General features: G+C 41.9%; 1 protein-coding gene across 4 annotated transcripts in view; it reads right to left on the bottom strand.

Moving 5' to 3' along the window:
* The window catches only part of ryr2a (ryanodine receptor 2a (cardiac)), a 587,454-nt gene that overhangs the window by 94,333 nt on the left and 469,905 nt on the right, over positions 1 to 23,216 (bottom strand). For all 4 annotated transcript variants that reach the window (XM_052011297.1, XM_052011295.1, XM_052011296.1 and 1 more), the window contains exons 75-81: positions 21,528 to 21,634; positions 17,339 to 17,390; positions 17,026 to 17,079; positions 8,005 to 8,104; positions 6,922 to 7,001; positions 1,822 to 1,898; positions 1,180 to 1,253 (exon numbers count right to left, since the gene is read on the bottom strand). In XM_052011297.1, coding sequence (XP_051867257.1) covers positions 1,180 to 1,253; positions 1,822 to 1,898; positions 6,922 to 7,001; positions 8,005 to 8,104; positions 17,026 to 17,079; positions 17,339 to 17,390; positions 21,528 to 21,634 — 544 coding nt within the window. The remainder of the gene's footprint in view (positions 1 to 1,179; positions 1,254 to 1,821; positions 1,899 to 6,921; positions 7,002 to 8,004; positions 8,105 to 17,025; positions 17,080 to 17,338; positions 17,391 to 21,527; positions 21,635 to 23,216) is intronic.

Raw genomic sequence — 23,216 nt, forward strand, 5'->3', positions numbered from 1 at the left:
TGTATGGCATTCATTTGTGATCTTAACAGAAATATTTATAATTGTATTTCAAACTAAAGGAATTAATTCTTCTAATGTAATGGATATAGGAATGCCATTTAAGCAAGTTAACTTTTCACATGCTAATAATGCTAAGAGCACACAGGGACAAGAGTCAGTTGTTCAGCCCTTCAAACCATTCCACCATTTCATGAGATCATGAATATTCTATAAACTAAATCAATTCACTCACATTGGCTCTACAGCTCTTACTGCCCTGTCAATTCCACAGTTAATCTGAGCTACTTAATGTTGATTGCAAGCATAGATTTTACGGTATCAAAATTAGATTTAATGATTTTAGTATGACTATTTTCTGCCTTTGTAAGAATGGTTTATCTAAATTAAGCATTTAAAATGTTGGTGCTTCTAAGAACCCCAGTAATAAACACTGATGAAAATTTCTGACATTACAAAATTCAAAAAATTTACTTTTCTCACTGGCATAGAAATTCATTATCAGAGCCTTTCGGACAAATCGGCTGGCTGACAGTGCAGATGAACATTCAGTGACTGTGCAATGACTGGGCCAACACTGCAACAGTGCAATAGCTGCACTGTCTCTATCCCTTAAAACCATAAGTAAATCTTGTCACGTCAACTCATTTTGCATCTTGAAAGAAGAGAAATACTTTGCATGAGCCTTTACTGTAGCAGCAATACCCTTCCAAAAGCATTTATTTTGTTACATTCCAGAATCATATGTTCCTGGAATTTTGATAAAGACTTCAAATTATTTCTACTTTTTGTGATGGAAAGGGTGCAAATATTGTCAGTTTGTGAAATACATCTACAAAAATAATCTTAGCACCTTTAGTCTTATAAAAATATTATGAATTAGCATCCCTGAAAACAGTATGCTTTTAGCTATTACTATGTATTGATTTTAAAATTGTGCCATAAGATACTAGTATGTGAAGACATACTTGTATGATTTTTTTTCATTTTTAATAGTCCTGATAACCTAAAATTTAGGATAACACCACTTCTAAGACAGTGGAGGGAGACATGTACAAATGCATCACGCATTTTCACATTAATATTCCATTACATAATTATTCCATAATATTCCGTGACATAATGTTTATTACAAAGCTTTTAAAATATGACTAGAATACCATAAGGTGCTTCAGCATATACCTGATCCCTCTTCTGTCACCATGCCAAGTCCTTCTGCTTTGTTCTGTCGTTCAAATGCATTTAGATCAAGTACACTGTATTTAAAATAAACAAGTATTATTTAGCTGTTTAGGACGTTTGTGTTTCCTGAAAATAATATTAAAACGTAGGATTGTACAGATAACGACAAGACTCCAGAGACTCAGTTCTAAGTGACACTGCCACATGGTATGATGTGTTTTATCATTTCATATAGTTGGCATCATTACTAATGAAAATTTAAATGCACCTTTTGAACTGGGTTATGTTTTAATAAAAACTGTATATTCCAAATAGTGCATGTGGAAATTACAGAATAGTCCTAAGTGTTTAATACCTGACATTAGCTCCTTTTAAAAACTATTGTGTCGAAATCAAGTCCAAAGGTGCAGGTTTTCTCTTTTTGTTTGGGATCTTCTGTTTGGTTTTTAGATGCCAAACAAAGTGGAAGCTCCGTATTCTCATGGACTTCTCATGGAGTCCAACAAGGCAGCACAGACTTCCATAGGTTTTCCAGCTGTCGGGCTGGAAAATCTACCCAGTAAACCCATACCAGGTTACGCCTGGCATTAGAATAACAGTTGCATTGCACTCGGTCGGAAGAAGTGCCTGTGTCATTCTTACCTGCAAGACTGCATGAGACCTGCCAAACTCTGAAAGAAACCAACATCTTTCTTTTCCTTGAGACAATCAAGCATTTTCTGCGGAACATGAAAAACAGACCTTATGTGAAAGATTAACAACCATCTCATTGTTTAAACATAAAATAACATAATACATTGGTCAACAAACATCATTGAAAAAAATCATTCATCACCTGAATGACAGAAAGAATTACTTTTGATATCCTGCTCTTATGGATGTTTGGTCCATTTGACCCATGGTTCTGGTACAGATACGTGTAATATTGCAAATGGTAAACCGGCCGAATAATTAGTGACAGTCTTCACGATGGAAAAAGAGAATGATATACCATTCATTCTGGAAACACTAAAATGAATCCAAGACAAGAATTCTCCATTTCTCACTTTCCTTAAGTAATAGTGTTAATATTGTAATTTTGGTGTCCCTGGCTGTGTCCTTAGATCCTGAGCAGATCAGCTGGCGGGGGTATCTTTTTTAACCTCTCCCTGCTTCAGTCTGAAGTTCCCACCTGCTTTCAGAAGCCCACTATCATCCCAGTAACTATGAAAAACAAGGTAACGTGTCTTAATCACTACTGACCATTGGCTCTGACATCCACCATCATGAAGTGCTTCAAGATGCTGGTCATGGCACACATCAACTCCAGCCTTCCAGACGATGTCAACGCACTGCAATTTGACTACTGCCCAAATTGGTCTATGGCGGACGCCATCTCCCTGGCCCTACACTCATCTCTGGAGCATCTGGACAGTAAAGACACCTACATAAGACTATTCTTTATCAACTACAGCTCTGCATTCAATACAATAATTCCAAGCAAACTCATCTCCAAACTTCTAAACCTGGGACTCAGCACCTCTCTTTGCAACTGCATCCTTGACTTCAGTGAGGATAGGCAATAACACCTCCGCCATGACTATTCTCAACACTGGTGCCCCACAAGGCTGCATCCTCAGCCCCCTTCTCTACTCCCTACACACTCATGGTTGTGTGGCCATATTCTGCTCTAACTCCATCTACAAGTTTGCAGATGATACCACCATAGTGGGCTGCATCTCAAATAACGATGAGCTGGAGTACAGAAAGGTGATGGGAAGCCTAGCAACGTGGTGTCATGACAACAACCTTTCCCTCAATGTCAGCAAAACAAAAGAGCTGGTCATTGGCTTCAGGAAAGTGGGCAGTGCGCATGTTCCTGTTTACATCCACGGTGCTGACAGCGAGAGGGTTGAGAGCTTCAAGTTCCTAGGAATGAACATCACCAATAGCTTGTCCTGGTCCAACCACGTAGACACCACGGCCAAGAAAGCTCACCAGAGCCTCTACTTCCCCAGGAGGCTAAAGAAATTTGGCATTTCCCCTTTGACCCTCACCAATTTTTATCAATGCACCGCAGAAAGCATCCTATTCAGATATATCACAGCTTAGTATGGCAACTGCTCTGCTAATGACTGCAAGAAACTGCAGAGAGTTGTGGACACAGCCCCGGACATCAAGGAAACCAGCCTCCCCTCCATGGACTCTGTCTACACTTCTCACTGCCTTGGTAAAGCAGCTAACATAACCAAAGAACTCAGCAACCCTGGACATTCTCTCTTTCCCTTCCCCTGCCTGGTTCCATTTGCCTATCACACACACACTACACCTTCTGCTTCTCCTATCCCCTCCCTCACCTGGTTCCAATTGCCCATCATCTCTCCCTTATCTGGTTCCATTTACTACCTTCCTTAATTCTCAGCTTCCAGCATCTTCAGCCTCTTGAGTTTCCATGTATCACATTCCAGCCTCTATTTACCTCCACCCTCCCCCCCCCAACCTAGCTCCATCTGCTTCCTTTTCTCTCTCTTTATCTGTTTCTATCTATCACCCAGCAGCTGCTGCCCCCCAACTCCATGCCTCCTCCTCCCCCACCTGGCTCCAGCTGCCAATCACCCCCGTCCCCTGGTTGCACCATTCGCCTGTCAGCCCCTGCCTCACCCCACCCTCGTTATACTGGCTATCTCCCCTCTACCTTCTCAGTCCTGATGCAGGGTTTGGACCCGAAAAGCCCGCTACCCCTTTGCCTCCGCAGGTGCTCCTTCATCTGCTGAGTTCTTCCAGCAGTTTGTTTTTGACTCGAATATTGACCCCTGGGAAACACCACTATTCACAATTTACTCTTTATTGCTTGTTACTTAACCAGCTCTCAATGTCCCTTCTGTGCTTTGACTTTGCTGATTAGCCTGCTGTGCAGAACATAGAACATAGAACACTACAACACAGTACAGGGCCTTCGACCCACAATGTTGTGCCGACATTTTATCCTGCTCTATCTAACCCTTCCCTCCCACATAGCCCCCTATTTTTCTATCGTTCATGTGTCTATCTGAGAGTCTCTTAAATGTCCCTAATGTATCTGCCCCCTCTGCAGGCAGTGCGTTCCATGCACCCACCACTCTCTGTGTAAAAAAACTTACCCCTGATATCCCCCTTATACCTTCCTCTAATCACCTTAAAATTATGTCCCCTCGTGTTAGCCATGGTCGCACTGGGAAAATGTCTCTGATGTCCACTCGATACACCTCATCAAAGTATCTTACAGTATCTTATTACAAACCTTTAGAAAGTCAATGTACACCAGATCAACTACATTATCCTCTTCCTTCACCGTGAAAATTGTTGCTTATTACTCAGCAGGTCTGCCATCGTTTCACTCTCCTTTGCGATATTACCCATGTTCATACCAACACACTAAGTCAAATAGACTTGAAATATATAACAGCACAAGAGCAGGTTATCAGAAGTAATCCTTCAATCAGTATTGTCTTTTTGGCAATGTCAGCCTTAAATAAGGCTAGTTTTTGAGATGGTTCTTTAAACAGTCGCTGTGGTACGCTGCCCTTCAAGTATATTAAGATATAGATATTTAGATATTTATTTATTAGTCACATGAACATCAAAACACACAGTGAAATGTGTCTTTTTGCGTTACTGAGAATGTGCTGGGGGCAGCCCGCAAGTGTAGCCACTCTTCCGGCGCCAACATAGCACGTCCACAGCTCCTAACCTGTATGTGGGAGGAAACCGGTGCACCCGGAGGAAACGCATGCAGACACGGGGAGAACATTAAAAACTCCTTACAGACAGCGGCAGGAATTGAACCCTGATCGCTGGCGCTGTAATAGCGTCGTGCTAACCATTGCCCTACCATGCCGCCACATTTCAAAAATTGCAGTTGCTTGCTCAACAGGCAGCTACTGCATCATTTGCGGAAAATGAGTTTGAAGTTTGAAGGGATCAGTCTGTGGCAGCCTGTGCTGTCAGAGGGATGAGGGAGAATTGCAGGGCAGGGTGGTTAAGAGGGGTATCATGGAAAATGCTGGGAGAGACATGGGCAGGGTATTAGCCTTCGTGTGTCCTGGGGTGGAACCCAACCCAACCACCCTTGTTATGGAACACCTCCCATGGACCACGTGACCCTGTGCTGCCACACTCGACAACAGCAATGACTGCTGATCAGGGGGTCTATCAGTGGCATTTGACCAGTTTACAGAATCTTGACAAAGGACTGCTGGCTCCAATTCTTCTTTACGTAAAAATTACAAGAGATGCTCCGTTACAAAAGATATCCTAGGAGGTTCACTTTAATTTACACATAGTTCATTACTTCCAGCATGAGGTACATCTTAAAAGTTATTTATGGTGGTTGTTATGCCATCACCTTTTGATCTAACTTCTGTTATTAAGTAATTAAAAGTACCATGCATGTGGATGACATCACAGTACAAAACACAACAGGGAAACAACACTTGCACTAAAGTGAGTGATGACAAGACCAGCCTAGTCCAATTTCCCAATGAGAAGGACTTAAGAAATGGGCTCACACACTTCAAAACATGCACAAAATGACTTTTTAATGTGTGAATTAAGCAAATGAATCTATTTTTAGGCCCTGTCTTATATTTGTTACTGGAATCTATAATTTACCTTTGTTAGAACCATAGAAAACTAGAGCACAGAAAACAGGCCATTCGGCCCTTCTAGTCTGTGCCGAAACATTATTCTGCTAGTCCCATTTACCGGCCCCCAGCCCATACCCCTCCAGACCTCTCTCGTCCATGTATCTATCCAATTTACTCTTAAGAGTTAAGAGCGAGCCTGCATTTACCATATTGGATGGCAGCCCATTCCACACTCCCACCACTCCTTGAGTGAAGAAGTTCCGTCTAATGTTCCCCCCTAAACCTTTCCCCTTTCACCTTAAAGCCATGTCCTCTCGTACTTATCTCTCCTAATCTAGGTGGAAAGAGCCTACTTGCATTAACTCTGTCTATGCCCCTCATCATTTTGTAAACCTCTATCATATCTCCCCTCATTCTTCTCCGCTCCAAGGAATAAAGTCCTAACATGCTCAATCTTTCCCTGTAACTCAACTCCTGAAGACCCAGCAACATTCTAGTAAATCTCCTCTGCACTCTTTCAATCTTACCGACATCCTTCCTATAGTTTGGATTTTATAATTAAGGACAGAGTAACACAGCACTTAGTTAAATCTGAAATGATTACAGAGTGTTTACACACGTGGAAAAACCAGATCACCTCACTGAGCACTGGATTTTCTTCAGAAATAACTAAACTAATTAAGAGCGGAATACCGGCCAGCATGGATCATACTGAACTGCAGAAGGCATTACACAATGTTCCACTTAAGAGAATGTAAGTAAAATCAAAGCAAGTGAAATAAAAGACACATTATTGACCTTGTTAGTAGATTGATCAGGTGATAAAAGTCAGAGAAGACAAAAATATGCTCAGGTCTCCACCATTCACTTCATTTATTTATGGCTTAGATAATGCAATAGAGCTTAATCTCCAACCTTGCTGATGACATAAGATTAATGATACGGTAAGTAATCTGGTTGGGGACATAAATTCACAGTGACAAAGGTAGTTTGTGTGAATTGTCAAAACTGTGTCAGAAGGGTTTCTTGCCAGTCAAGTGTAAGGCCATTCATCCAAACTGTACTCAATTTCTAACCAAACTAACAACTGGTACAGAGTCATCAGCAATACCATGCTTCTGTATTCAGTTTGATTTACCTGCTGAACTGTGGAATTCCCACCATTTAGAATAGCAATGCCAAGCTTCAGCGTGGATGCAACCATTGGTCCCATTTCACCTAAGGAAAATGAAAGCAAAGCTGAAACGTATTTATTCATAATTCCATACACAATGTAATAGTTGGCAAAATAATGCAAGATCAATAAATGTAACTGAGATATAACACAATGTGAGAAATTGCTTATGTATTATGTCACAATAAGGGAAGTCACTATAATTCAGTCTTAAATAAAAGAACTTCATTTTTTCAAGTTTCCAACTATGTTACCCATTTCTCCCACAGCCACAGCAATGTATGCTTTAATTTTAAGTGTTCTGTCTTATTCTGTTCTGTTCACTGTATCTCCCTTCATAATTTACAGATGGGTCCCCCCATGAATCCAGCTCATTGAGTGTAATTTCTTTTGATTATTTTATTTGAGAAGTATTTATTACCCATCACTAAATGCTTTCAATAGAGAGAACTATGTGGCCTCTTCAGAGAGCAAACAAGAGTCAAGCACATCACTGTGGCTCTGGATCACATACAGGCCAGACCAGATTAGAATACTGGTTCCCTCTCCTAAAGGACATTAGTAAGCCAGGTGGATTTTCACAACAAAATTTTGGTGGAGCAGTTAGCATAATGTTATTACAGCGCCAGCAACCCGGGTTCAATTCCGGCCACTGTCTGTAAGGAGTTTGTAAGTTCTCCCTGTGTCTGCGTGGGTTTCCTCCGGGTGCTCCGGTTTCCTCCCACGTTCCAAAGACATACAGGTTAGGAAGTTGTGGGCATGTTATGTTGATGCTGAAAGCGTGGTGACACTTCTGGGCTGCCCCCAGAACACTTTACGCAAAAGATGCATTTGACTGTGTTTCGATGTACATGTGACTAATCTTATCTTATCTTTTATTTCATTAAACTAAATTTAAATTTCCCAGTTGTCAGTGTGGAATTCAAAGTCACATCTTTGGCTCATCATTCCAGGCCTCTGGAATTTTTCCAGTGATATGACAACTCTATAGTGCCCCTTCTAAAGAGCCATCCTTTGGTTATTTTGTGCAACACTTGGCTGCCTTACCTTTGCTGGCACTTATCATCTGCAGAACCATCTCAGCAGCACCTCGATCATGAAGTCTCGCCTGTTGATACAGAAGCTTCTGCTTCTCCATTTCCTTCTCCTAAACAGAGAAGCCAAGCAATTGAACGGAGGCAAATTAAATAATTCTCTTTTCTCTGACAAGAATGTTCCTCTGTTTTTAAACCTAGGGCTCTATGCTAACTTCTCAGACTGGGCACATTGGAGGTCTAACATTGAAATTTCAACTTTTCTGTTACCTGTGTACAGCCCATCTTTGCAGGATGCTGACAAAGGTGTCAAGGCATCTGCCCAACCACATTTAAATAGTGTTAATGGCTTCTTCAACCATCTTATTAAGCTGAAGTATCCTTTTTTGAGTAGATTGCAGAGTCAAAAAATGATCCAAAACAAACCTTGTGCAAGCTGGAACTCTGGCTGCTATTCCATTTGGGATGCCAAAGAATATTACATTGCAGCATAAAGAAAAATTTTTGCAATTTTAAGTGTCCTGGAAGAAAATATCAAAATATCTGTGAAGCTTTGTGTTTCCACCAACCCCATTGTGGTTTACAAGTTTTAGAAGAGTAAGTTCGAAGTCAAGGTTGGAACAGATCTTAGCTCGTTTATATATCAGAATTGGTGCTTCTCATTACTTGGAAAGTAATTTAGAGTCATAGAGCATGGAAATAGGCCTTTGGGCCCAACTAGTCCATGCTGACCTAGATTCCCATCTAAGCCAGTCTCATTTGCCTCCACTTTGCCCACATCCCTCTAAACCTTTCCCATCCATGTACCTGTCCAAGTACCTTTTAAATGTTAATGTAGCTGCCTCAACCACTTCCTCCTTCCAGGTACTGGCCACCCTCTGGGTGAAAATGTTGCCCCTCAGGTCCCTATTAAATCTTTGCCTTCTCACCTTAAAGTTATGCCCTCTAGTTCTTGATTCCCCAAACCTGGGAGACTGGGAAACAGACTGTGTGCATTCACCTTATCTATGCCCCCCATGATTTTATGCACCATTGATAGAAGACAAATATCGCAGAACATTCATTGGTCTGCTATTTCCTAAAGCATCCCATGTTACAGAAAGAGCTATAATTTGGTCAGTGTGTGATTTCCCCTCCCTCTCAGCTCTCTCCCCTTTCTCTCACCCTCTTCCATCTTAAGCATTTTGTTATTGACATCGACACCCTGATTGAGGCACAATGGGCACACGGTAAGACCATAAGATATAGGAGCAGAATTAGACCATTTGGCCCATCAAATCTGCTCCACCGTTAATCATAGCTAATTTTTTTTAACCTCATTCTCCCGCCCTTTCCCCGTAACCCTTAACCCCCTTACTAATCAGGAACATATCAATTTCTGCCTTAAATACACCCAATGACTTGGTCTCCACCACTCTCTGTGACAATGAATTCCACAGATTCACCATGCCTTGGCTGAAGAAATTCCTGCTCATCTCAGTTTTAAAGGGACGTCTCTTTATTGTGAGGTTATGCCCTCGGATCCTAGACTCTCCTACTTGGATGACATGATGATCAGGTCAGAGAGCAAGACTATGGAAGAGGTACACAATGGGTACGCCTTCTTCTGGGAGTGCAAATAAGCAGAGGAACTTCGCCTTCATGGACTGGGCTCTGCTGTCAAGGGTGAGCTAGTCTGGTGACTCAGTGAATCCCCCTATGGGATAAGTGATCATCCTATGACCGTCTGGAATCAGCATGTTACGCTCCTCCACATATTTGCCTGAACCCTGCAAACTACTGATGATGCCTTCTGCTCCAAAATTGAAAAAACCCTGCCCCATCTTAAGGGGAGACAAACAAACCTTCCTGGTCAGGCTCAGGATGGACACAATTCCCCGGCATAGAGTGACTGGCAAAGCTCATTGCCACAGAGTCCTCCCTCTCTCAAAAAGACGGAGGCCGGTCTAGTTATAGGCAACTCCTGCTTCACCAAGGGGCCAAGCACAAGACCTAATGGCAACACCTCAATCCAAGGACTAGCATCTGCCACAATCTGAGCAAGACTGCAAGGATACCTCCATCACAAGGTACTGTGAGTGCAGGACTGATCACCAATCTGTTACCTCCATCAGCCTAGCTCCAAAATAATGGCCGCGACAGAGAGATCACCACAAGAAAGCAAATTTTGAAGCTTCAAGGAGTCTGCAAACTTTGCTTTCAGCAGACAGCACCTTGCAGAGGGCGAAGGGTGCCTGGTGTGGGCAAGGAAGGAGGAGCCTGATGACCTCTGAGCCATCTGGAGTTGCAGTATTTCCACATCATCTGGACTGCCCTGAAATCCAGTGTAATCATCGTCTGTGGAGAGATTCCTGGCTCTAACAGCAGAAAACACCAGGACTGGTTTGATGAGAACAACCAGCAGCTCAAAGAGCTAATTAACTGCAAATGCAAGGTGTTTCTGCATTGCAACACCACAATCCCTCAAGGAAAAAGAAAGAGCTTTTCAGGCAAGTGAAGACTGAGGTGTGAAAGAAAATCCATGACCTAAAGGATAGGTGGGGGGTGAAATGAGGGCAAGAAGTCCAGCAACAGCCATAACATGCATACGTCCTTCAGCGTTGTCAAGGCAATGTATGCCCAAGAAGTCAAAGGACATCTCACTGAGCCAAGAATGAAGGGCAATTTATCAAGAATGGAAAGGGAGTCACGGTCTACGGGAAGGAACTGTGACATTAGCATCTTCGACTCTATCTCTCAGGGAACTATTCACTCCTGCCTCGCTGCCACCCCCGACAAGAAGCAGTGAAGGCCAACTGATTGACAAGAAGTTCTCGGGAACAGATGGTATCTCTGCTGAAACTCTCAAACCTCAGTCACAAATTCACAACCTGATTTCCCATGTCTATGAGGAAGAGGACATACCAGGGGACCTCAGAGACATGGTAGCCATGCCTATCTTCAAGAAAGGAGACAAATGCAATTGTAATAAGTACTTCCCATGTCACCCACAGGGAAAGACATCACCAGGGTCTTCCTCAGTCACCACCTCGCAGCAGCTGAGAAGTCGCTCCTTTAATCACTGTGTGGATTCAACCCATTGAGAAGTACAATGGACATGACCTTCACCGTCTGTCAACTCCAAGAGAAATGCAGGGAGCAGCATAAACCACTACACTTGTCCTTTATTATCCTCACCACAAACTCTATCATTTGAGCATCCATCTGAAATTTGGCTGTCCACAAAAATTCATCTTCATCCAATGTCTGTCATATCATGGTACACAAGATCTTAAGCAATAGGGTAGTTAAGAAAGCTTATGAGATGTTAGCTGTCATAAGTCTTGGGATCGAGTTTAAGAGCCGCGAGGTAATGATGCAGCTTTACAAAACTCTGGTTAGACCACACTTAGGGTACTGTGTCCAGTTCTGGGTATCTCATTATAGGAAGGATGTGGAGGCATTGGAAAGGGCGCAGAGGAGATTTACCAGGAAGCTGCCTGGATTAGGGAGTATGGATTATGATGAGAGACTGAAGGAGCTAGGGCTTTACTCATTGGAGAGAAGGAGGATGAGGGGAGACATGATAGAGGTATACAAAATATTAAGAGGAATAGATAGAGTGGACAGCCAGCGCCTCTTTCCCAGGGCACCAATGCTCAATACAAGAGGGCATGGCTTTAAGGTAATGGGTGGGAAGTTCAAGGGAGATGTCAGAGGGAGGTTTTTCACCCGGAGAGTGGTTGGTGCATGGAATGTTCTGCCTGGGGTGGTGGTGGAGGCTGATATGTTGGTCAAGTTCAAGAGATTGTTAGATAGCATATGGAGGAATTTAAGATAGAGGGATATGTGGGAGGAAGGGGTTAGATAGTCTCAGGTGTGGTTTGAAGGTCGGCACAACATGGTGGGCCAAAGGGCCTGTGTAGTGCTGTACTGTTCTATGGTTCTATAACAGATCCAATCTCAGTTCATTCTCTCTTCTCCCCTCTTCCTTCAGGTAGAAGATATAGGAGACAGAGGGCATGTACCACCAGGCTAAATGACAGCTTCCACCCCACTGTGATAAGACTATTGAACATTTCCCTTATACGATGAGATGGACTCTGATCTCACCATCTACTTTGTTGTGACCTTGCACCTTATTGCACTGCACTTTCTCTGTAGCTGTGACACTTTACTCTGTACTGTTATTGTTTTTACCTGTACTACCTCAATGCATTCTGTAGTAACTCAATGTAACTGCACTGTGTAATGAATTGACCTTTACGAACGGTATGCAAGACAAGTTTTTCACTGTACAAGTGACAATAATAAACCAATACCAATACTAGTATCATGCAAAACTACATTATCACACAACACTCCTCTCAAACTTTCTCTCCACATCTCACCTCCAGCAAGCTTCCTAGTGGACTAGAGCTAATCTACCAGACAACTGGGCAACTGTTCAACCCTGTGTCATCTCCAGTCCAGAATGTAGGACAGCCCAACTTCAGTCATCCAACTGCAAAATGCAGACTACATTGTGTGTGCGCACGTATGGAGACTGAGCTCTAAGTCATCATCAACATGGTCACTGAAGCTCATGAGAGGATGGGCTTTACACTAAACAAAGGTGAAACAGTGGTCCCCTACTATTACGTCTCCATCACAAAATACTGCCCTCCTACAGTAATGGTCATTGGCTAAACCTGGGAAAATGTGGACTGTTTCCCATATTTCTTGGGAGCCAGCTGTCAGCAAAGGCAGACACAATACCTTTGGTATGCCAGTACACCTTTCACCTTCTGAGGCAAAGAACGCTTGAAGACAAACCTGGCATAGAGGTCACCAGGCAGTAGTGATTCCTGCCCTCCTGCACACTTTGAGAGGTGACCCATCTACAGCAGGTACCTCAGAGCACTGGAGAGATACCATCAGTGCTGTCTCCACAAAGTCCTCAGATCACACCAACACAATATGTGATCCAATGTCAGAATCCTCTCCCAGGCCAATACCCTAAGCATTGAGGCCCTAATTACACTCAGTTGGCACTGATGTGCAGACACCAGACTCCAGAAGGAGACACTCTATTTCATGTTCTGTCACAGGAAGAGATTACTAGATGGGTAGAGCAAAAGATTCAAGGATGTCTTCAAAGCCTCTTTAGGAAAAAAACACCTTCACTGACTCGTGGGAATCCCTGGCTCAGGACTGCTCAAAGTGGAGAAAGAGAATTCAAAATCGCATTGAGAAGCTTGAGTCCAGTCACCGGCTACATAGAGAAGCACAATGTGAAGACCATAAACTGGAGCACCTCCTCGCCATTCCACCAAACACCTCCTGCCCCACCCATGGAAGAGTCTGCAGCTTCCACATTGGTCTCATTGGGCACCTCAGAACCCAAGGATCCAGAGTGGAACCAAGTTGTCCTTAATCCTGAGAGACTGCTTAAAAGTGAAAGAGCAAAGCCAACTGAAGTACGAGTGTACAACATGTACCTGAAAATGATCTTTACACTTTACCACAACTGAACGAAAGCACACACAGGGGTACTCCAACTACAGATTCTGGTAAGGGGCACAGCAACCATTCGTTTCGACAGCTTGCAATGTAAATAGGCCTGACAAAATGCACAGGAGTAAGCATGCCTTACAAGCCCAAACTCCTGATTATTTGAAACTTGCAAGTCAACTGAAAAAGGAGGATACCACAGCTTGGATGGGACAAGAGGACCAATAGAAGACAGTTTAGAGCCCTGCAAACAGTGTTGAGTGTTCAATGATGCAGCTCAAAGCTGGGAACATGGGGCATGAAACAATTAAATCCGCATCATGTCCAGACAAAAGGAATTTGGGAGACATGTGTGGCTTATGAGGAGCAGCGAAGCAGCAGCAGCAGCAGAAGCAGCCTGTCATGAAGTTGGCTTTGCTGCCTTTATGTTCTCCCGGATCCATTCGGGAACACGGTGGAAGAACCAAGTGTTCAAATGGAAGAGGTTAAAGAAAAGGGAGGCTTTTACAGGAACAGAGATACAAAATCGAGGAGAAGCAATGACACCAATGAACAAGGTAATGAATTGGAAACTAAATGAAAATTATTTGTAAAACAGTAGATGACACTAACACAGAACAATTAGTGTTTTTTTTGTTTGTTTTCTTTTCTTTTTTTTTTGTTTTACCAGAGATGTTTCCCAGAAGCTGCCAAATTTGTTTCGTAAATCTTTGATTATATCACGCTGCAAAAACAAAATTGATCAGTTTTTGTCATTTCCACGGAGTGAAAGAACTCTCAAGTCTGGAAGAAAATGGTGATAAATCTAAAATGGGAGCGTAAAGTAAAAATGCAGCCTTGCTTCACTTAGCCATGCCAATATCTGACAGTTTTGCCTTCATTTTCAACTCCTTCCTTTGTAGCTACACAGTGAAAGAAAACAAAATTCTGTCAGTTCAAATGTCTTTGTTTTCATTAAAGCTGCAGTATTTCTTTTGTTGCCTTTATGGGTGGATTTTGCATTTTCTGTAAGATCCCCTCCTTGATTTGGTGTTACTCTTCACCAGAGTGCCCTCCACACCTGACGTGTTCCCCTAATGCGAAATCTCTGGCAAACGCAGCTTGGAAGTGAAGTGCCCTCAAAAATTTTGTTGAGGTGAGAGACTGATGGCATGTAGCATCTAATTACCATTTAATATCTCTCCAGGTTAAATCTTTAAAAATCATAACATTGTTTTTAAGTTATACAAAGAAACTCTTTCATCAACCTAAATAAAAAGACTATCCAATTAACATTGTAGGGTGCCTGTAACAAACCATCAAATGTGATTTGTTATAAATTAAGCATCCCTTATTTTTTACATGTTGACAGGATGTGGGCATCGTATGCATTGTGAGGAGGTAATATTTTATCCCTACTTGCCCCTTAACGGAGTTAACCACTTTGATGGATATGGAGTCACATATGAAACATACAAGTTCTTCTGGAGAAATGTGCAAATGATATTTCTCCTGGCTAGGATGTCTAGAACCAGGGATCACTGTTTCAAAGTTGGAGTCAGTCCTTCCTGACAGAGAATTCCTTCACTCAGGTGATGGTGAATCTTTGGAACTCACTACCCACGAGATCAGTGGAGTCTCAGTCTCTGACCAGCTTCAATAGGTTTTTGGATTTTAAAAGAAGCAAGGTATATGGGGTTAGCAGAGGAAACCTGGGCTGGGGTAAAAGATCAGCCACAACATGAATAAATAGTGGAGTAGGCATGATAGCCAACTCCTAATCCTGTTCTTATACAGGCCAGACCAGGGAAGGACAATGGCATGCCAGATGGGCTTTTATGGCAACCCAATAGTTTCATGGCTATTGTTACTGAGATTAGCTTTTTTTAAAAAAAAATCTAGATTTTGGTTAATTTGCTTGAATTTAAATCCTCCAGCTGCAATGGTGTGATTCAAACTCATCTCTCTTGACCAATGGTCCAGAATTCTAACTGTTAGCACAGTAACTTAACCACTACACCACTGAACCCATGGCTTATCAATGAGATTTTGCACTGCAAGTTGGTGGGAATGGAAAATAGAGACAGCACAACATCTTCCACAAGATACTTGGGATCCAGGTAAACTGGGAAAGCAACTATGGATCTCCAGAACCAAGTAAGTTAATTATGAAATAAACAGCACATGTTTTGAAACAGGGGTAGTGAATTTAATGTCAAATCTGGTGCAGAAAGTGAAATAATGAGGGATAAAGAAAGAATAGACGAAAAAGAGGCAGAAAAAGTAATGAAAAAGCATTAAAAATAATATTTTAAATAAAAATCTCCATCAATTAAAAGCTGAATTCCACTTACTTAATTTGTTCATTTTTAGTGCCAGAAAGATTAATTTACACATCGCAACATTAAAAAGGTGCCTGGAATGGGAAATAACTAATCTATCCTGGTGATTATTTCATATCAATTGCACATATACAGGAGTACCCCATGACTTAGATGATATGTTCACAAGCCAACTGCCAACCAGTGCAATTTGGACTGTACCTTCTATTTCTACACAGTTAGTTGCACAACTTCCCTCAGCTGAAGTTGCTGTAAAATTGGTGGATATAGAACAGTGAAGGCCATTAGCCTCACTTGTTATTATTGGGAAAACCTGAGGCAATATGAACAGAAAGTTACACCATTTCATGTCATACTATATTTTTGCTGAGAGAATGGTTTGTATCAATTGTTTTTACGGCCTGACTCAGGCATATCAGCTACTTGTCGATGAACTAAAGTATGTATTCTGCAAATATTAAAAGCACCACTAAGGTATTGTACAACAGGTGCCCATCAAACAATCAAAGTGCCCCCCCTTAATAAGCTTTGGTCAGGTTATACTAAGATGACTGGATTCATAAAATACTTTAAATAAAGAAAAAGATCTTTTATAGTTATACCTAAAAAACAATCACTGCTGGATATTTTGTCTGGTTTTGAAATCCACCCATTGTGGTTCAAAGAGGTGCACTGCAACCTTAAATACAACAAATTAAGGGCTGGATTACAATCACCTTATAAAAATAATGGAAACCATGCAGATTTCTACTGAACATGGTATTAGATTACATCTTGTCAGTGATTCAGTAACTGATTTGCTCTCTGGTTCTTTGACCAGGTCCTGTTACCATATACTCACTGTATAGTGATTTTATGACAATTAGATTATCGTCAGAAGAATTTAATACTGTGAAAGATCCCAGAATCTGCAATGATGTAATCTAACTTGATGAACAACCTATAGTATTTTCTTTATTGAGAAGGTATTTATCTTCAGGGCCTGTTTTTCTACACATAGACATTAAGTTACCAAACACAGATGCATCCCACACTATTTGTAATTGATTAATTGTGCATGATCGTTTTGCTGGAATTGAACATCATGACTAATTTAAAATAAGCAGCCAATTCAAAGGGGAAAGCTCACAGTGCCCTGTATCAAGCAAAGACATCTACAAAAGAAAATTAGTTTAGACATGAAAGCTATGAACGATCGACTGGTGTGTATCAGTGGAGAGATTAATGGAGGAAAACCTTACTTCAAAGGTTTTGACTTCTTCTTCACCATCTTCATCTTCTTCTACATGACAGCTCTGCAGTAATAGAACATTGAAATACCTCACTGAAATGTGACTCAGTTTAAACACGTGACAGCTATGACCATAATTCTTAACCCAAACTCAAACATCTCCAGTTCTTTGACCTTCCTTATTTCAAACTACTTTGTGCATCTGACTAAATCACCTCCAACTTTACAGTAGAGGCTTTGTTGCCTTAGCACTTAATAACTTTGTCATAGAAAAGCAAGGAACTGCAATGTGCAACCATGCTGAATATTTATTCAAGTATTACCTTTGCCATAATATCAGCATAAGCCATGTAGAGGAAATCTTCTTTCAGGTTACTGAAGATAAAAAAAAAGATTATTTTTGAGTATAATTTCATATCATTAATCAGTTAATTCTTTTTGTGGTTACGGTTGTCCTTTTTAGGAACATGAGAAAGAATTTCCAAGAAGGTTCTCCGACAGAAACCACAAAGAGAACTTACACACTTCAAAGAAACAAAGAATTGTCAAGAGAAACATAATTTCTATCCTAGTAGTCATATCAACCACCTATTAGTGTACAATGCATGCAACCTGAACTGAAACCCAAGAATTGTGAAACAAAATACACCTTCTTAAACTGTCAGGTTGAAATCAATATATCTAGTCGTTTATAAGGATTTTTTTAAAATTGCCATTAAAGTTGGTATCTCTTCACAAGTGCTTAGAACTACTTTTAGCATTGCCAGAAGGGTCATGGGAAGGCCATTTATACGTAAATTTAGGATTGCTGTGCGGAAGCAAGCCTGAGGAAATCCCATCACTCAGTAACTGAAAAGTTAGTTGACCTGGACTCACAGAGCAAAGGTGAGGTTCTGGCTCAGCCATTTGTAGAGACCCATCACAACATCTGGCAGCCTCCATTAAAGAGGTTGAGATTATTGAATCTTGGCAACCAATGCGGGGCGATCACCTTGCATCTGCCTTTAACTTGCTGTTTACTAAATTGTACCTGTATTCTTTGGTTACAGTTTAATATGACATAATTCAATGCACTCTCATATCTTTTCTTGCTATTTAGGACTGTGTATGCTTCCAGTAAGTCTGAGCAGCACTTACCTCCTTGTGAGACTGTAGAGTCCAAGTTATTCTAACACATTCTCATCACTCTGTTTACAGTCCCACTCAATGTGTCTCAGTCTCACCTAAAAGCTCTCTGGCCTGTTTGATCACAACGCTGGAGGGTGAAGCTACAGAAGCAGATGCGGCGGCTATTTAGCCCACTTTTGCAGAGAGAACCACTCAGCCCACTCCCCTGCTTGATCCCTACAGCCCTGCAAATACCTTCCTAAAGTGCCCATTCAATTTCCTTTTGAAATCCGCAATCGTCTCCACTTGAACCACCCTCATTGGCAATGAGGTCAAGGTCATTACCATTCATTGCATAAAGCATTCTTTCACAAATCCTCCTCTGTATCCCATTTCCAAACTCAGAATTGTGTACCCTCATTGGCATCCCTTCACCTAATGGGGACAATTTTTCTTTGTCCACCTTATCTCAACTTTCTGTAATGTTTGGCACCTCTCAATTGCCTCTGCTCCAAGGAGAACAGACTCTGTTACTTGAACCTAACCTTGTAGCTGAACTTCCTCATCCTTGAAACCACTCTGGTACATTTCCTCTGCAACCTCTCAGGGACCTTCACATTCTTCTAAAAGTGTGGTGACTAAAAGTGTGTGATACAATATTCTAGTTGTGGCTTAACCAGAGCTTTATAAAGTTTCAGTATAACTTCCTGCCTTTTGTACCAAACCCTTACATTTGTGAAGCCCAAGATCTTACCCTCTCAACATGTTCTGACATCTTCAAAGATCTATGCACATAAGCCCACAGGTCCTTCTGTTCCTGCACATGGATTAGAATGGTGCCATTAAATATGATTTAGCTCCCCTCTGCCAAAATGCATTACCTCACACTTCTCCGAGTTAAATTCCATCTGCCACTTTGCTACCCGTTCTGTTTGCACACCTATGCCTAAATGCAGTCAGTTGAGACACAAGAGATTGCAGATGCATAAGCTGGAGCAAAGAAAACAAAGTGCTAGAGGAACTCAGCTGGTCAGGTAGCATCCATGGAGGCAAAGGGATGGTCAACATTTCAGGTTGAGACCCTGCATCAGAACTCAAGCAGTTCGTCCAGCAGTTTGTTTTTGTAATCAATTGATGTCATCCTCCTGGTCTGGTATCATTGGTAATATTTTAAATGTTACTGTTTTTCCATAAAAACAATGGTTCAAACACTGCCCCTTGGGCAACACCCCAGTCTGTCATCCTTCAATTGGAGATGAATAGTCCATTGCAATGACTCAATGTTCTGTTCTTCAGCCTATTTTTTTATCTGGTTCTCTTAATCCATCAGTCTCAATTCTGTTCAGAAGCCCCTCATGTGGTACTTCGTCAAATGTCTCCAACATCCATTACATTCCCTTCATCAGCCTTCTTTTGGTTCAGTAACACATTCAAATATGTCCTCAAACATGATTTGCCTTTTCCTAAGCCTAGCTGGCTGAAAATCACCGATCGATTAGTGAGTCCCTCATATCCTTTACGACCAACGTCTGCTCTGCTACACTGCTGGGAGATGGGGCTTTGAATGCTGAGCAGGAATATCCCCATGGCGCCTTCCTCTTCCTCCTGCTCCACTTGTTCCTAGTGTTCTTCAGATTCTCAAGGCCTCAGGATCCAGGTCTCCTTTGTTTTCTTCCTCCATCAGCAACCATTGTCTTCAACCACGGTGCAGCAGATGACGACATCACCACAGCCGTCTGGTGTGTACTGCAGTGCATCCTCAAACTGATGCAGCAATAGAATCTCAACGTCAGCAGACCAGTGGCATTCTTCAGTACGAACCTGGTACTTATATGCCTCTCGTGTCTCCACTCAGCTGCTGTAATTGGGAACACCTTGGCTTGAGAAGCCCTTGTTCCCCAAGCTTCATACCTCAGGACAGTGCTGGCTGCTGAAAATCACCGACAGTACGGTCTCCCCCAGGGTGAAAGAGCCTTGTGTGATTCCCGGAAACATGAGAATCACCAGGAATGAAATTCATCTTGTGATCCAAAACTACATGCACTTTGAGAGAGTAGCAAACTTCCTGTTCATAACAGGGTCTGGGTTTTAGGGGAACTCTTATGGTCATGAAATGGCTGTCAGCACTCATGGGAACCCCATAATGCCAGTCAAGATGTCACCTGGTCCTCACTGAAATCAAAGGAGATATCTAGGAATAGGTAGTTAGGGGAGCTCTCTGATACAGCAGTGAGAGAACTGGCAGAGATCCACTGCTTGCAAAGATCATGTTGTAGTGGCCCGTACACACGGGACTTGAACCGCCATCGGCGGCCACGGACGGACGCGCAGGAGTGCGTCGTGAACAAACCACGGGGCGGGCCTTCTGGCGGGAACCTTACGTCATGTCCGCCCCATGTGGGCCCGGAGAGGCTCTCGGGTATTTTGGCGTGCGTGCGTTTGGTTCTGAAGAAGTAAAGTGTGCTTTGAATCCGACCTTCTTGTCTCCGAGTTTTTCTTCCGAAACGCGCCGCGCCCGGCTACAGTGTAACCTTGAGAGCATAGCCAAGAATCATTCCACAGAATGTCACATATCTCAGTGATGAAGCTTTAGAAAATCTAAGCCTGTGAATTCATTGTTCATCAAAGAGGCCCAGGTAGGATGGGGTGTAACTCTCACTGGTGTGCAGGTCTTTGCTTCCTGCCCCAAAGTCACGAGCAATGCATCCTTATCTCTGCAGCCATTTGTCTCAGGGTGTTACGATGCAGGCCAAATGGGGTAGTGGGCAGGTTTAATTGGTCATGGTGAAGAGCCTACATTGAGTACTAGCAGGAGGGGCTGTCAAAAGGTGAGGACACACATATTTGTCACAACCTGATACTTAATTTTCGAACCGAGAGAACTCCTCCCCAGCTTCACATTAGTAAAGGATACAGAATGAAAAAGAAACTGAATTGCAAGTAAATTACCTTACAGATATGTCTAGAACCATTTTCCAAGTGGAGAATAACTGCAGCTTCAATGTATTATTCTTAAATTATGTAAGGCAAGCATTGCACATACCACAGTTCCAAATGTTTTGGGCACTTTCTACTAGTGCTATTACTTTTTTTTCGATTTACCTCTTCTTGGGGTCAGTTTTTTTATTTCTTTATCAATACACAATAATTTCCCTTTGCTTTGCTTTACCCCAGACGGTCATTTAATCCCTTCTGCCTTCCATTTTATCACAGACCTGCCCTTTTATTCTCCCTTCCTTCCCCATCAATCATTTTTGCTTAAAACCAATTACATCACTTTTTCACTTCTGATCAAAGGTCATTGACCTGAACGAATTATCTTCCTCTCTCCACAGCTGCTGCCTGACCAGTATATTTCTAGCTGTTTTGGTTTCAATGCTAATTGAGGCATTTTCATAAACATACCATTTTTCTGTTAAAGCTGTTCGACTGAACAGCAGAATGAGTTGGTGAAGTGGGTCAAGTTGTTTGGTTCCCTCCTCTTCTTCCACTGGCTTCTCTCCCCCTGGTTTCTAAAGAAAGAATCAGATTAACTTCCAAGTAAACATGAATTCCATGAATTCTAGTAACGCATCACTATTTCAACCCAATAATATAAATAAATTTAGATGGATTTCCATCTCAAATGTTAAAATATTTCACTGTACAAAATGTTTTGAAAGCAGCTCCCTATTTACCCGAAATGTACAGTTTATCTCCGATAGAACAGATTGCTTTGATCTTTGACATCCCTACTTTCCAAATCTCAAACAAAGCTGGGAACAAACAGCAGCTCAACCAGCATCTATGAAGAAAGAACAGAGAAGAGGGGAGTCACCCTCTTCACATCTGAAGAGGGTTCTGAGTCTAAGCCTTGACTGTCTCTTCTGCGTTCTCTGTCTGACTGGAATGCCTCTAATTTTTTTCTGGTTTTGATTTGTCCTAATTTGTTCTTTATTAGCTTTACACATCACTTCAAATCAACCATCCCGTTCCTCTCCAAGTCCAATGCCCTTTACTTTTAGATCCTTGGGACATGACCATTGTGAGCATGGCTGGCATTCATTGACTTCTTCAGCTGCCCTTGAAAAGTTGCTGAGTTGCTTTCTTGCCTCTTCTGAGGAGTTGCAAATGGAACAGAACATCATGCAACGATCAGCGGACAGCCCACTTTTAATCATATGATAAAGGGAAAATCATGGATGAAAAATGTTGAAGTGATTTGGGCTTAACTGCTTTGCCCCAAGAAATTCCTGTGGCTGATATTCTCAGGATGAGACTATTATCCTCCAACAGCCATAACTGCTTTTCTTTATCATTGAAACTGATGGAGAGTTTAGTCCCCAATTCTCGCTAACCAGCTTAGTGAAGCTCCTTGATGCCATACTTGGTCAAACACTGCCTTGAAGTCAAGGGCAGTTCCTCTTATCTCACCTGGAGAATTTGGTCCAAGTGTGTAGCAAGGCCTGAAGCAAAATTCAGTCTGAGCATCAGTGAACAACATGCTGATGCTTTTATATTTCTTCCATTCCTTTGCAAATGATCATGAGTAGACTGATTGGATGGTATGTGGTCCGATTTGCTGCACATGTTGGCAATCTTCCATATTATCGAATAGGTGCCAACATCTTAGTTGCACAAACAACTTTGCTGGACACACAGCGACAAATCCTCACTGCTGCAGCTAAGATGTGTTGGGATCCATACCTTTAATGTGCTATTCTACATACCACACAGAGCCCCTTCTCTTTCCCATTAATTGTGAAGATATCCTGGAATATGCTGCTGCAGAAAAGGGACCATATGGAAGCAAGTGGCTGATTTGACAGATCTATTTACAGATTCCAAAATAGCAATGGTGTCATGTTTGTAACCTTTCAAGGCTCTCTGCAAAATATTGAGTTTAAGTTCTTTGCACCGAGAAGCACCGAATCAATTTTATTAAATGAAAATATTCTCCTTCGACATTGTTGTGTGATATTCACAATGAAATTCGATTAAAGTTCCATTGTTTACCATTTAACAAATCTGATATCCTATATCTTATACTATAATGACATAGAAAGCCATCTTTTAATGTCAACATGTTTACTGAAATCCAGGATGCTCATGTCA

Source organism: Pristis pectinata, chromosome 3 (assembly GCF_009764475.1).
Source record: "Pristis pectinata isolate sPriPec2 chromosome 3, sPriPec2.1.pri, whole genome shotgun sequence".
Lineage (NCBI taxonomy): Eukaryota > Metazoa > Chordata > Chondrichthyes > Rhinopristiformes > Pristidae > Pristis > Pristis pectinata.